The sequence below is a fragment of the Schistocerca serialis genome, chromosome 4 (genome assembly GCF_023864345.2).
Source record: "Schistocerca serialis cubense isolate TAMUIC-IGC-003099 chromosome 4, iqSchSeri2.2, whole genome shotgun sequence".
Lineage (NCBI taxonomy): Eukaryota > Metazoa > Arthropoda > Insecta > Orthoptera > Acrididae > Schistocerca > Schistocerca serialis.
In genome coordinates, this window is record NC_064641.1 from 741,471,718 (window position 1) to 741,486,538 (window position 14,821).

At 41.9% G+C, this 14,821-nt stretch overlaps 1 protein-coding gene across 2 annotated transcripts in view; it reads left to right on the forward strand.

Moving 5' to 3' along the window:
• The window catches only part of LOC126473264 (TOM1-like protein 2), a 127,274-nt gene that overhangs the window by 20,289 nt on the left and 92,164 nt on the right, over positions 1-14,821 (forward strand). For both annotated transcript variants that reach the window (XM_050100215.1, XM_050100216.1), the window contains exons 2-4: positions 11,036-11,205; positions 11,560-11,650; positions 13,691-13,881. In XM_050100215.1, the coding sequence (XP_049956172.1) occupies positions 11,036-11,205; positions 11,560-11,650; positions 13,691-13,881 (452 nt within the window). The remainder of the gene's footprint in view (positions 1-11,035; positions 11,206-11,559; positions 11,651-13,690; positions 13,882-14,821) is intronic.

Below are 14,821 nucleotides of genomic sequence, written 5' to 3' on the forward strand. Positions count from 1 at the left end.
TGCCGGTAGAATTCAACACCACCCAAAGTACAAGATTGCCAGATGTGAAGGTGACTTCCTAAAATTCACAATCCCAATCATCCCAGCCGCCCCAATGTAGCTGGTTACCAAGCCCCCACAGAACGTATCTCTGCCTACGTAGATCAACACTTTCAACCCATTCCATGCAGTCTCCCATCCTTCATCAAAGACACCAACCACTTTCTCGAATGCCTGGAATCCTTACCCAATCTGTTACCCCCGGAAACCATCCTTGTAACCATCGATGCCACTTCCTTATACACAAATATTCCGCACGTCCAGGGCCTCTCTGCGATGGAGCATTTCCTTTCACACCGATCACCTGCCACCCTACCTAAAACCTCTTTCCTCATTACCTTAGCCAGCTTCATCCTAATCCACAACTACTTCACTTTTGAAGGCCAGACATACCAACAATTAAAGGGAACAGCCATGGGTACCAGGATGGCCCCCTCGTACGCCAACCTATTTATGGGTCACTTAGAGGAAGCCTTCTTGGTTACCCAAGCCTACCAACCCAAAGTTTGGTACAGATTTATTGATGACATCTTCATGATCTGGACTCACAGTGAAGAACAACTCCAGAATTTCCTCTCCAAGCTCAACTCCTTTGGTTCCATCAGATTCACCTGGTCCTACTCCAAATCCCATGCCACTTTCCTCGACATTGACCTCCATCTGTCCAATGGCCAGCTTCACACACCCGTCCACATCAAACCCACCAACAAGCAACAGTACCTCCATTTTGACAGCTGCCACCCATTCCATATCAAATGGCCGCTTCCCTACAGCTTAGGTCTTCATGGCAAACGAATCTGCTCGTCCTGAATCCCTGAACCATTACACCGATAACCTGAAAACAGCTTTCGCATCCCGCAACTACCCTCCCGACCTGGTACAGAAGCAAATAGCTAGAGCCACTTCCTCATCCCCTCAAACCCAGAACCTCCCACAGAAGAACCACAAGAGTGCCCCACTTGTGACAGGATACTTTCCGGGACTGGATCAGACTCTGAATGTGGCTCTCCATCAGGGATACGACTTCCTCAAATCCTGCCCTGAAATGAGATCCATCCTTCATGAAATCCTCCCCACCCCACCAAGAGTGTCTTTCCGCCGTCCACCTAACCTTCGTAACCTCTTGGTTCATCCCTACGAAATCCCCAAACCACCTCCCCTACCCTCTGGCTCCTACCCTTGTAACCGCCCCCGGTGTAAGACCTGTCCCATGCACCCTCCCACCACCACCTACTCCAGTCCTGTAACCCGGAAGGTGTACACGATCAAAGGCAGAGCAACGTGTGAAAGCACCCACGTGATTTACCAACTGACATGTCTATACTGTGAATCCTTCCATGTGGGAATGACCAGCAACAAACTGTCCATTTGCATGAATGGACACAGGCAGACAGTGTTTGTTGGTAATGAGGGTCACCCTGTGGCTAAATATGCCTTGGTGCACGCCAGCACATCTTGGCACCGTGTTATACCGTCCGGGTTATCTGGATACTTCCCAGTGACACCAACCTATCAGAACTCCGGAGATGGGAACTAGCCCTTCAATATATTCTCTCTTCCTGTTACCCATCAGGCCTCAACCTCCGCTAATTTCAAGTTGCTGCTGCTCATACCTCACCTGTCATTCAACAACATCTTTGCCTCTGTACTTCCGCCTCGACTGACATCTGTGCCCAACCTTTTTGCATTTACATATGTCTGCCTGTGTGTTTATATGTTCGGATGGGTATGTGTGTGTGCGCGAGTGTATACGTGTCCTTTTTTCCCCCTACGGTAAGTCTTTCCACTCCCGGGATTGGAATGACTCCTTATCCTCTCCCTTAAAACCCACATCCTTTCATCTTTCCCTCTCCTTCCCTTTTTCCTGACGAAGCAACCTTGGGTTGCGAAAGCTTGAAATTTGTGTGTGTGTTTTTTATTGTCTCTATCAACATACCAAAGTTTTATTGACACAGATATACGCAATAAGCTTGTGTCCTGAGACAACTGTATCACATGCAACTCCAGGAAACAAGCAGAAATGAAATACTGTAAAATCAGATATGAAATCACTAGAGTGTAGAGACTTCCATTGGTATGATGAAATATAAAGCAGAATTTTGAAGATCCGTACAGTCACCTGTGCAATTTATCTTTCAGGTGTGATCAGTTTCCTGAGAGATTGAAGTACTCATTAGTGAAACTACTTCACAAAAAAGGGGAAAGTGATTATGTAGATAATTACCAGTTTGTTTATGACCAGTGTTTTTTAAAGGTTTTGGGGAATCCACGTATAAGCACATCTCAGTGCATTTATATGCTCTCAGGCTCAAAGTTTGGCTTCAGAAATGGAGTACTTACAGAAAATACAATTTATTGTTTTAGGTGTTAGTAACAAGCAGGGCTAAGTGATAGGTTGCGGGCAGTAGGTATTTTCTTTTATTTAACAAAAGTATTTGATTGTGCAAAAGTTGGAACTTTATAGGATTAGGGAAACAGCTCAACCATGGTTCACATCATATCTGGAAAGTAGGGAGCAGGAGATTGTCCTCCAGTGTCAATAAACAGGGAAAAGATTTGAAACTGACTGGGGTCACATACAGTGAGAGGTGTTGTAGGGTTCTGTTCTAGGTCCATTTCTGTTGTTGATATAAACCTGTATCAGTGATCTGCCACCAGACATGACAGATGACTAAAAGTTTTTATCTTTGGAGATGACACAAGTGTTACTGTGAAAGGTAATTGAATGTAATGTACATGGCATAGCTAATAGGGTGATTGGTAACATCAGCAAGTGACTTTCAGAGACCGATTAACGATTAACCACAATAAAATCCAATATATACAGTTTGTGACACATAAGTCTCGTAAAAGTAAAATTTTATTATTCCAAGTTGATCAGTCAGTTAAGTCAACTGTTTTAAATTCGTAGGACTGAGAATAGATGCAAAGCTTGGATGGAGGAATCACATTTAATAACTTGTGTAAAAACTGAATGCTGCTGGCTTCATTATAAGAATAACCTCCACTGCCTGTAATGCTGAAAAGTGAAGGCTTGATTACCTAGATTACTTTCATTGTTTTCTAGTTTTTTGTACTATTTTGGAGCAACTCTGTGCACTCATCAAGAATTTTCCTAGCCAAGAAAAGGGTGGTCTGACTAATTTGTGATTCAGTTCACAAACTACATGTAGAGTGTTGTTCAGGTGTCTCGGAATTCTAACTCTGCCATCCTTGTACATATATTTTGTCATTGCATATGTTGTTGAAAATATTGGCTCATTAAAAAGAAACCACAACGTTATTCAGTGAACAATAAGCAGAAAAACAATATTCACTTCAGTAACACTTCCTTAAGCATTGTACAGAAATATGTTCACTGTTTAGAAGATTTCATTTTCAGTCGACTTTCAGCAGAACTGGGAAAGTTGCATGATGAGTGCCTAGTATTCAAACCTAATTGATAGCTTCTCTTGTGGCACACTCCTGTCTGTGTAGGTGTTACTTGCAGTTGTTGAGAAGTTTGGTCTGTTTGGAGGAATGAGTACAAGGGTATCTTCATGATGTGGACCCAGGGCCAAGATACCCTATCCCATTTCCCCACAGCCATTCACTTCATCTGCACCTACTCAGCACAACATGCTAGCTTCCTGGACATTGACGTCAACCTCTCTGATGGCTCCATCCACACTTCTGTCCATATCAAGCACACTAACCACCAAATTACCTGCATTTCAAGAGATGTCATCCCTTCCACACTTAATAACTGCCCCTATGTAGCCTGGCTACCTGTGGACGACATATCTGCATAGATGAGAATTCACTTGCCCAGTATGCTGGAGGTCTCACAAGGGCCTTCACAGACAAGCACTATCCCCAAAACCTAATCCTCATACAGATCTCCTGCATCCATGAATCTCTCAGCAGGGGAGCAAACCCTCCTCCCCCTTTTCATCAAACATCATCACATACTGGAGCAATTGAACCATGTCTTTGCCACAGCTTTGACCATCTATCAACATGCCTGGAAATGAGGAGCATCTACCCATAATCCTTCCCACCTCTCCTAAATTGGTATTCTGCCATTTACCCAACCTGTACAACATCCTGTCCATCCCTATGCCACTCCGTCTCCCACTCCTGTGTAAAACCCAGGTGCAAGATATGCCAGGTTCACCCACCCACCCACAGGCTTATCCTAGGCTATAAGAGATGCGACCACCAGTGAGAGCAGCCATTTCATATATCATCTCTGCTGCAGTTTCTGCACAGCATTTTATGAGTGCATGACCACCAACTAGCTGTCCACCTCAATGAGTTGCCACCACTAAACTGTGACAAAGAGCAGAGCTGACTACTCAGTTGCAGAACACGCTGCTACACACAATATGCTTAATTTCAGTGGTTGCCTCGCAACTCATGCATCTGGAGACTGCCAGCACTAGCTTTTCTGAATTACATAGATGGGAGTTATCCTTGCAACACATCTTTCACTCCCGTAATCCTTCTGACCTCAATCTCAACTAAGTCACTGCACCCACACACTCTACCCTACAGTCTCCCTTCCCCTATCCTCACCTCCTCTCAATCCATGCCTCCATGACATCACTGTCACTCTGTGTCACACGAACTATGAGGGTAAGTCAATTATTATCCGCAAAGTAGTTATAAAATTTTATTGTAATCAAATAGGAAACTTACAAGAACATCATTTTTCGATGTAGTCTCCTTGCGTTTAACATGCTTGGTCCATCGTTGTACCAGCTTCCTGATGCCCTCAAAAAACAAGGTTCTTGGTTGAACTATAAGCCAGGAATGCACCGCTTCTTTCACTGCTTTGACGGCCCCTTAATGCCTGTTTGAGTGGACCAAACAAGTGATAGTCTGAAGGGGCAAGATTGGGACTATATGGAGGATGATTCAGTACTTCAAATTTGAGGTTCTGGAGCATTTCGGCAGTGTGGACAGCAGTATGCAGACGGGCATTGTCGTGCAACAACACAACACCTTTTGACAGCAATCCTCGGTGTTTGTTCAAATTGCAGGCTTTAGCCTGGCACTAAGCATTGTTGTGCACCTTTCCACACAATGTTCCAGTACTGGACCTTGTGTGTCCCAAAAAACCATAAGCATCAGTTTTCCTGCAAACAGTTGGGTCTTAAACATTTTCTTGCATGGCAAATTTGGTTGTTTCCATTCCATACTCTGCTGTTTACTCTCCGGCTCATAATGATGGATCCATGTTTCGTCACCAGTAATGATCCTGTCTAAGAAGTTGTTCCCTTCGTTACCATAGCAGACCAAATGCTTTTTGCAGATTTCCAAGCGTGTTTGTTTATGCAACTGTATGAGTTGTTTTGGGACCCATGTTGCACAAACTTTATGCAACTGAAGTCTGTTGTGGATGATTTCGTAGGCAGAACCGTGACTAATTTGCAGACAATGTGCCACTTCGTCAATAGTTATTTGTCTTACTAAGAGAATCATTTCACATGAACGCTTAATAGTTTCTTCATTTGTGGCAGTAAACAGTCGTCCGGCTCCTTCATCATGTGTAACACTTGTGCGACCATTTCAGAATTTTTCAATCCATTTGTAGACACACCATTGTGGCAAAACACTGTTCCTGTACTGTACCGAAAGTCTTTGATGAATTTCAGCCTCTGATACGCCTTTCGACCACAAAAAACCAATCACTGAACGTTGCTCTTTTTTGGTGCAAATAGACAGCAGAGCAGCCATGGTTAACAGCAGGGCAGCAGTAATGAAACTAACCTAGCAGCTTGAAAATTGCAACGATATAACACCAAATAAACAAAGAATGTGTCATCAGTGTAAAATGACAGTACTACCAAAATAAACAAAAATGTAACTGAATTGTAAATAATAATTGACTTACGCTCGAATCAGCTCCGGCACCTGTGTATGACATCCATACACCTGCTGCCTCCTTTTCCTTCATTTTTATCCCTTGCACCACCATTTATTTCATATGCTTGTATTCACAAACTCATCTATCATTACAGTAATATATACACTGACTAAACAGGAGGTGTTTGAGAACATCATCTTATATATAGTACATGGTACACTGCAAAACATGAAATTGTGTATGATACTCATGTATTTTGGTAATCTCACATTCAAAAACTCATCAGTAAAATAGAAAGAGGTTATCCAACAGAAATTGGCTAATTTAGTTTAGAAATTGGGTTCCCAGTTTCTTAATTGTTTAAACTCAGTGAGAAGCACACTTAACATACATTTGCGCCCATCACAGATTTTTTTAAATGCATGATGGATGTCATTCTTAAATCTGACATCATGCATGTGGATTTTTGCATTGCTTCCATAGTAATTAGGGATGTTTGGAAAAATGTGCAAGAGAGATAAATATGTTTTCATCTATATGTACATCTACATGGGATACTCTGCACATCACATTTAAGTGTCTGGCAGTGGGTTCATCAAACCACCTCCACAATTCACTATTATTCCAATCTCGTATAGTGTGCAGAGAGAATGAACACCTATATCTTTCCATATGAGCTCTGATTTCCCTTATTTTATCGTATTGATCGTTCCGCCTTATGTAGGTCGGTGTCAATAAAATATTTTCGCATTCGGAGGAGAAAGTTGGTGATTGGAATTTCGTGAGAAGATTCCGTTGCAATGAAAAACACCTTTCTTTTAATGATTTCCAGCCCAAACCCTGTATCATTTCTGTGACACTTTCTCCCATTTTCGCGATAATACAAAAGTGCTGCCCTTCTTTGAACTTTTTCGATGTACTCTGTCAGTTCTATCTGGTAAGGATCCCACACCACGCAGCAGTATTCTAAAAGAGGACGGACAAGTGTGGTGTAGGCAGTCTCCTTAGTAGGTCTGTTACATTTCTTAAGTGTCCTGCCAATGAAACGCGGCCTGTGGTTAGCCTTCCCCACAACATTGTCTATGTGTTCTTTCCAATGTAAGTTGTTCATAATTGTAATACCTAGGTATTTAGTTGAATTTATGGCTTTTAGATTAGACTGATTTATCATGTAACCGAAGTTTAATGAGTTCCTTTTAGCACTCATGTGGATGACCTCACACTTTTCGTTATTTAGGGTCAACTGCTACTTTTCGCACCATTCAGATATTTTTTCTAAATTGTTCTGCAGTTTGTTTTGATCTTCTGATGACTTTATTAGTTGATAAACGACAGTGTCATCTGCAAACAACCAAAGACGGCTGCTCAGATTGTCTCCCAAATTGTTTATATAGATAAGGAACAGCAAAGGGCCTATAACACTACCTTGGGGAACACCTGAAATCACTTCTGTTTTACTCGATGACTTTCTGTCATTTACTACGAACTGCGACCTCTCTGACAGGAAATTGCAAATCCAGTCACATAACTGAGACAATATTTGAGAAGCAATGGTGAGTATTACTAACCGTGGAAAAAAAACTGTGGCAAGAGGTCCTTGGACTCGCTATACAGATGATTCCAATCATACTGCTGTGGGTAGTGAAAATGTTTTCAGAAAGAGACGAGTTCCCCCAGAAAATAATTCTTTAAAAGATAATATAGAGGACTTAAGCATAATGAGTTGCTCATCAGTGCTATAAAATATTCTTAAGGCACAAATGGGTGTGTTCAGTCTCTTCAGTGTCTGAAGTTTACTCTCCAGACTGACTAAAGAACTTAGCACTATTTATTCTCTGTAACTGCTGTTTATTGTTCATCACTGTAAATTCCTCTGGATCTCTATCACTACAGCAAAACTAAATGAAGTTGATCTCCTTTCATTGGGTGAATGTTACTTGACAACAAACCAGTTGAGGACCTTAAAGATTATTGCATTTGTTTCTGTTGACAACAAATTTTGAGGCACGGTGCTGGAGCCAGTTGACGAATTATGTCACTATTCAGGTTGTGAGCAGGTGCCAGCATAAATCAGAAACATGGGGGGGGGGGGGGGGGTAGGACCCTGAGGAATCCCATATAATGATTAACTTCCCAGTGAAAAACAACAGATACCCTATGGTCCTTCTTCCTGTTAGTTACATAGGGTTTCAACACGTTACCTGACGAGTCCCGGATTCCATACAGGATGATTATTGACCCCCTACTCTGACACCTCCCTGTGCATCTTTGTTTCCCCAGTCTTCACAACAGTTGAGTTCGCCTTGTCCTTGGGTCCGAGTGACCTGCCCTTCAATTTTAACCTTTCCAGACTTATTCTTGTCTCCTCTCTGAAGAAGGAACTAGTAATTCTGAAAACTAGGTTAGTGTGGGTACTTTAATATGTGTCTATCAGCAGTCATAAGTGTTTCATTTTGTGAAGGTATCTACTGACTAGCAATTCTGTTAAAAAGCAAATAATCTCTAGTGAATTTTCATTTTTATGGTTACTGATAAAAATTTTGTTTATAGTCTGTGATTGAGCCTAGAATTTTTTCCGACCCTACATATATCCCTCACTGGTGACAGTGCTTTTTGTTAGTGAAGAATGTCAAGTGCACCTTGGTTTGCATTTTGTGTTTAATTGTCTACCATAAAATTGCATGTGCTGGTTCACAGTCATGTGACATACGAGTCCTGTGACATACGAGTCCTGTATCCTATTAGGTTAACTGTAAATGACTGTTATCTTCAAATTAATGTTCAGATTGAAAATTGCTTTACTTAGTAAATACCTAACTCCTATTACAAAGCCATTTGAAGTTCCTCGTTAGCTCCAGTTCCTATACTTATCCTTCATTTCAATTTTACTCAGTTATTACAAGAACTTTCATATTCTATTCCTACTGTTTGTGCTTGCCGCTGATACTTTCAACAAGTGCAATTTGGCTAAGCTCATAGTGGGGTGCGTGCATTGTGTTGCTTAGCTTCACCTGTAAGAAAAAGGTTGATGTGTGGCAGTGTTATAATACAACAAAAATTGTAATAGAAAATCCTTGATATGGAATAAAGGGAAAGACAAAGATGGACTACTATGTGCAATGGTGGAGAAGTAGTGAGTAAAAGATAACAATTTAGTAATGACTGCTGCTCAGTGACTGGACTTATACTCTTTGTCAGAGTATTCATTAGGAAAATAATCAGTTTTTGAAGATATAATGTAATTGGATAGATAAAAAATCTGCTCTCCAAGTGGTGGCAGGAGAATACACATACAAAGATATTAAAGTTTGCAAGCTTTTGGAGCCAGTGGCTACTCCTTCTGGCAAAAGGGTTTAGTGGGAAGGAAGAAGGGTGAAGGGAAAGGACTGGTGAGGTTTAGGAAAAGTGATACAGTTCAGAAAAATCACTCAGAACCCTGGGTCAGGGGAGACTTACTAAATGGGATGAGAAGGAAAGACTGATTGTTGGGAACTGCACTGAACAAGATTTGGAAAGCTGAGAACTTAAAGGTGGAAGATAGGGCAATATACAAGACAGAGATTACTGCAAAAACAAAAACATTGTGCAAAAGTTAATGAGAGTGAATCGCTAACTGTATTTTATGTAATTGGGGGGGGGGGGGGGGGGTCAGCAAAAAATTAATAGGTCAGAAAATGGAAGATATAGAAAACTAAAAGGGAATAAAGAAAGGAATGGTTACTGAGAAGAAATATTGAATCTTAAGAAATTAGTGTAAATTAAGGCCAAGGACATGTTATAGCAGCAATTCCCACCTGTGGAGTTCTGAGAAATTGGTGTCTGGGGAAAGAATACAGATACCATGTGTGGTGAAACAGGCGCCGCAGTCATGACTGTCATGTTATAGAGCATGCTCTGCAGCAGCATATTGAATGTTGACAGTAAACGCTCTCTCCCTATGCCCATTCCTCCTAACTGATAACCTGGTGGTAGTCATGGTGAAATAAAAGTCAAACGGTGTTTATGTAACAGCTGGTATACTGCATGTGTTGTTTCACAGCTGTTTCTGCCTTTAATAGTATATGTTTCATCAGTTACAGGGCTGTTAGAAGTGGTGCCAGGAGGATTCGTAAGGCATTACTGTGGGAATGGTCACAGTGGTAGGAGCTGTAGGGTTGGGAGAGCAGTGCAGAAGGACCATAGGGTCTGACAAGGATATTTATCGAGATTGGGAAGACAACAAAAAGCTATTCTGGGTGTGATGGGCAAAATGTCAGACAGAATGGACCTCATTTCACAGCATGATTTTAGGAAGTCGTATCCTTGTCAAAGTAGCTGAGTAATACATTCAAGACCAGGGTAATACTGAGTGAAAAGTGCTGTACTCCTAAGTTGCTTTTTGGAGGGATCAGCGGTATCAGGATTTTGTGTGTGTGTGTGTGTGTGTGTGTGTGTGTGTGTGTGTGTGTGTGTGTGTGGAATGCTATGATGAGGAATGAACTTGAGTTCTTATTTTTAATCTTTCTTGTTTTTGGTTGGGGGAGGCGGAGTTTGCACATATCAAAATACAGTGTTATTAGTTCAAAAAGTACCAAAAATTTGTATTCAACTGAAACAGTCACAGGTCATGTACAGTTTTATTCACTATAACCAGTTTCACTCGTCAGGTGCAAGCACCATCAGATATTATTTGTACTGGTGGCAGCTCATAAATGAGTTAAAAGTACCCACTCAGTACCACAGTCAAACTCAAGGTGACTTAGCATGTGCAACTGTGACTGCTTTTTCTGAATATTAATTACGATAATGGCTGTGTCCCTAGCAGGCTATATCTGTTTTTGCAAGTACCAAGCAACTTATAGGAGGGATAATGAGATTGACATATCAGGTCATGTGGCATGAAGTTATTCATCAGCATTCAATTTCAAAATCTCTTCAAATTTCCCTGTTTCCAGGTACTGGACTACTGAGTAATTGGAATCTAATTCATTGACTAGAAGATTCTTTTATTGAAAAGAAAAAAAAGGAAGAAACTGGAACAGTACTTGTATTCAAATTACAAGCACAAAATTATTTGTGATTTTCTTGCATTTGAATTACATAATAAATTATTGTATCACACCATTCATTAGAAAATGTCCTAATTTTTATTTTATATTTCAACAGAGCAGGCAACAGATGCATCATTGGCTTCAGAGAATTGGGCACTTAACATGGAAATATGTGACATAATAAATGACACAGAAGATGGACCAAAAGATGCTATTAAAGCTATTCGTAAACGTCTGCAACAAAATGCAGGGAAGAATTACACTGTTGTGATGTATACTCTGACGGTGAGTCTGAAAAAATATTTCAATTTTATTTACAGATTTTGATTACGGTACCTGTAAGCATTTTTTATACACATTCATGAATGTGTAGTCCTTCTCTCAAAGTGTGATTGTACAATGTTCTTCTGTTATTCATGTGTGCTTGTCTCCCTTCCCCTCCCACTTTCTCCCCCACCAAAACCCTCCACCCCTCACCTCCCAACCATATGTCTAATTTCAGAAGTTTATTCAAACTCTCTTCTCACATAGGCTGTGTGACATAGTTAATTATTATTGTTGAGTGCATTTTTGTAGGGAAACTTTTAGTCATTGAGCTATTCATCAATGTTACCATACTCTCTGTACTGCGTGTTTCAGGTATTAGAGACCTGTGTCAAAAATTGTGGCAAGAGGTTGCATATTCTAGCATGCAACAAGGAGTTTGTCCAGGAACTGGTAAAATTGATTGGTAAGTAACATATACTCATCTCAAACAATAGAAACTCCAGGTAGGAATATCAATAAAATAGGAAAAGACAGATTGCTCCTTACTGTAAAGAAGACACGTTAAGTTGCAGACCGACACAATTAAAAGACACTTACTTAAATTTTTGGCCACAGACTTGATCAGTAAAAAACACACACACACACACACACACACACACACACACACACACACACACACCATTACCATTCATATACACATGCAGGCACACGTCATGCACACGTGACCACCAACTCCAGCATCTCGGGCTGGAATGCAGCTATCACGTGGGACACAAGTAGCAGTATGGACGGGGTGGGGAAGGGGAAGGGGAAGGGATAGTAATGTACGGCAAAGGGGGGGGGGGGGAGAGAGAGAGAGAGAGAGAGAGAGAGAGAGAGAGAGAGAGAGAGAGAGAGAGAGACGCTGTCTGGTAGAGTGTGCAGGGACTAGAATGCCAACAGGCACAGCATCAGGAGGTTGTGGGACAGGGAAGTGGAAAAAAAAGGAGCAAAAGAGGAGCAGAGAAAGACGGGTGGAAGCATTGGCAGAACAGGGCAGAAAATAAACAGGATGGGACATGAGAATGCGGAGGAGATGATGGGATAGAGGGGTGGAAACTGTTGGGTGGAGGGTGTGTGGGGACAGTATGTTACCTTACATATAGGCCGGGATGGTTACGAAAGTGGAGAATGTGTTGTAAGGATAACTCCCACCTGTGCAGTTCAGAAAAACTGGTGGTGGAGAGAGGATCCATATGGCTTCGGTAGTGAAGCAGCCATTGAAGCAAAGTGTGTTATGTCAGCTGCAGACACATTGTGCTTTGGTTACCTCTCAAAGTGCCCTGCAATGAGGGACATCCTATTCAACATGCTTCCTATCCCTCTTAAAGTGGTGTTCCATCACCTACCCAACCTCCACAACATCCTAGTCCACCCCTATGCCACTTCCACTTCCAATCTCAACACCTTGCGACAAGGATCATATCCCCGTGGAAGACCCAGGTGCAAAACCTGGCCATTCCACTCACCCAGCACTTCTTGTTCCAAACCAATCACAGGTTTATCATACCCCATCAGGGCTGGGCCACCTTTGAAAGCAGCCATGTCATTTACCAGCACCGCTGCAGTGATTGCACAGCTTTTTATATTGGTATGGCTACCGACCAGCTGTCCACCAGGATGAAAAACCACCACCAAACTGTGGCCAAGAGCAAAGTAGACCACCTTGAGCACAACATATAGCTGAACATAATACACTTCATTTCAATGGCTGCTTCACTACCTGAGCCATCTGGATCCTTCCCTCCACCACGAGCTTTTCTGAACTGCACAGATGGGAATCATCCTTACAATACATTCTCCATTCCTGGCCTCAACCTAATGTAACATACTGTCCCAACACCCTTCACCCAACAGTTTCCTCCCCCTCTGCTCTGTCATCTCCTCTCCGTTCTCATGTCCTGCCCTGTTTATTTGCTGCCCTCAGCCAATGCATCTGCTATCTTTTCCCACTCCCCTCCGTTTTTGCTCCTTTTTTTTCCCCCACGTTCCTACCCCACAACATCCTAACACAGCACCTGTTGACATTCTAGTCACTGCACACTCCACCAGCCAGCGCTCATCTCTCTCCCCACCCGTACACTACTATCCCTTCCCCCCTCCCCTTCCTGCTCCAGATTGCTGCTTGCAACCCTTATGATACTTGCATTCCAGCCCAAGATGCTGGAGTTGGTGGTCATGTGTGCATGAGGTTTGTTTGATTGTTTGTATGAATGGTGTGTCTCTCTCTTTTACTGATGAAGGCTGTGGCTGAAAGCTTTGTGTAAGTGCCATCTAATTGTGCCTGTCTGCAACTTAACGTGTCTTTTTTATGGTAAGTAGCAATCTGTCTTTTTCCTGAAGTGTAGATATACTCATCTCAGTTCCTTAAGAAATGCTTTTAGCAGATATAAGGTAGAATTTGTTATTTTTAGTAGCAAAGTTGTAAGTTGTGTGTATAGATTTGTAAGATGAATGCTTACAGGTCCCAAGAATGATCCACCTACAGCAATACAGGAGAAGGTCCTAAGTCTAATACAGAGTTGGGCAGATGCTTTCCGGCACCAGACGGAACTTTCTGGAGTAGTACAAGTCTATCATGATCTGAAGCAGAAAGGAATAGAGTTTCCAATGACAGACTTGGACACTATGGCCCCCATTCATACCCCTCAAAGGGTAAATATTTGTTTTTTTAATTTACTACTTCACTTGAATATGAAACACAATTTTATTTTTGTTTCCATAACACTCAGTGACTCTCATGTTGAAAGAATCGTTTAGATAACATTAACCCTAATACCACACATAACTAATGGCAATATAAGTTGATAATTATTATTTTGGGTCAGTGTCATTGATTCACTTTCATAACATCAGTACTGTGCAAATTTGCCGGGAGCTAAAATTACGACTTGATGTGTGACTGAGGCATTGCTCATGCCAAGATACTATAGAAGGGAGAAAATTAAGTTGGGAGTTAATTTATTTACTTAGAGGTTCTTAGAGATGATTTAATACCTCATCTGAAGCAGTATAGTGGGAGAAACATGGCATATTTAGGAAACATATGACATTTGAATTGACTTACAAGGGGAGATTCGAGGCGACTGACTTTTTGGAATTACCTACTCTACGCGATCAAAAGTATCCGGACACCTGGCTGGAAATGACATGTAAGTTTGTGGCACCCTCCATCGGTAATGCTGGAATTCAGTATGGTGTTGGCCCACCCTTAGCCTTAACGACGGCTTCCATTCTCGCAGGCCTACATTCAGTCAGGTTCTGGAAGGTTTCTTCACGGACTGCTGCACTGAGGAGAGGTATTGATGTTGGTCAGTGAGGCCTGGCACGAAGTCGGCATTTCAAAACATCCCAAAGATACTTTATAGGATTCAGGTCAGGACTCTGTGCAGGCTAGTCCATTACAGGGACGTTATTGTCATGTAACCGCTCCACCGTACGTTATGAACAGGTGCTCCATCATGTTGAAAGATGCAATCGCCATCCCCGAAATGCTTTCCAACAGTGGGACAGTGGGAAGCAAAAAGGTGCTTAAAACATCAATGTAGGCCTGTGCTGTGATAGTGCCATGCAAAACAATAAGGGGTGCAAGCCC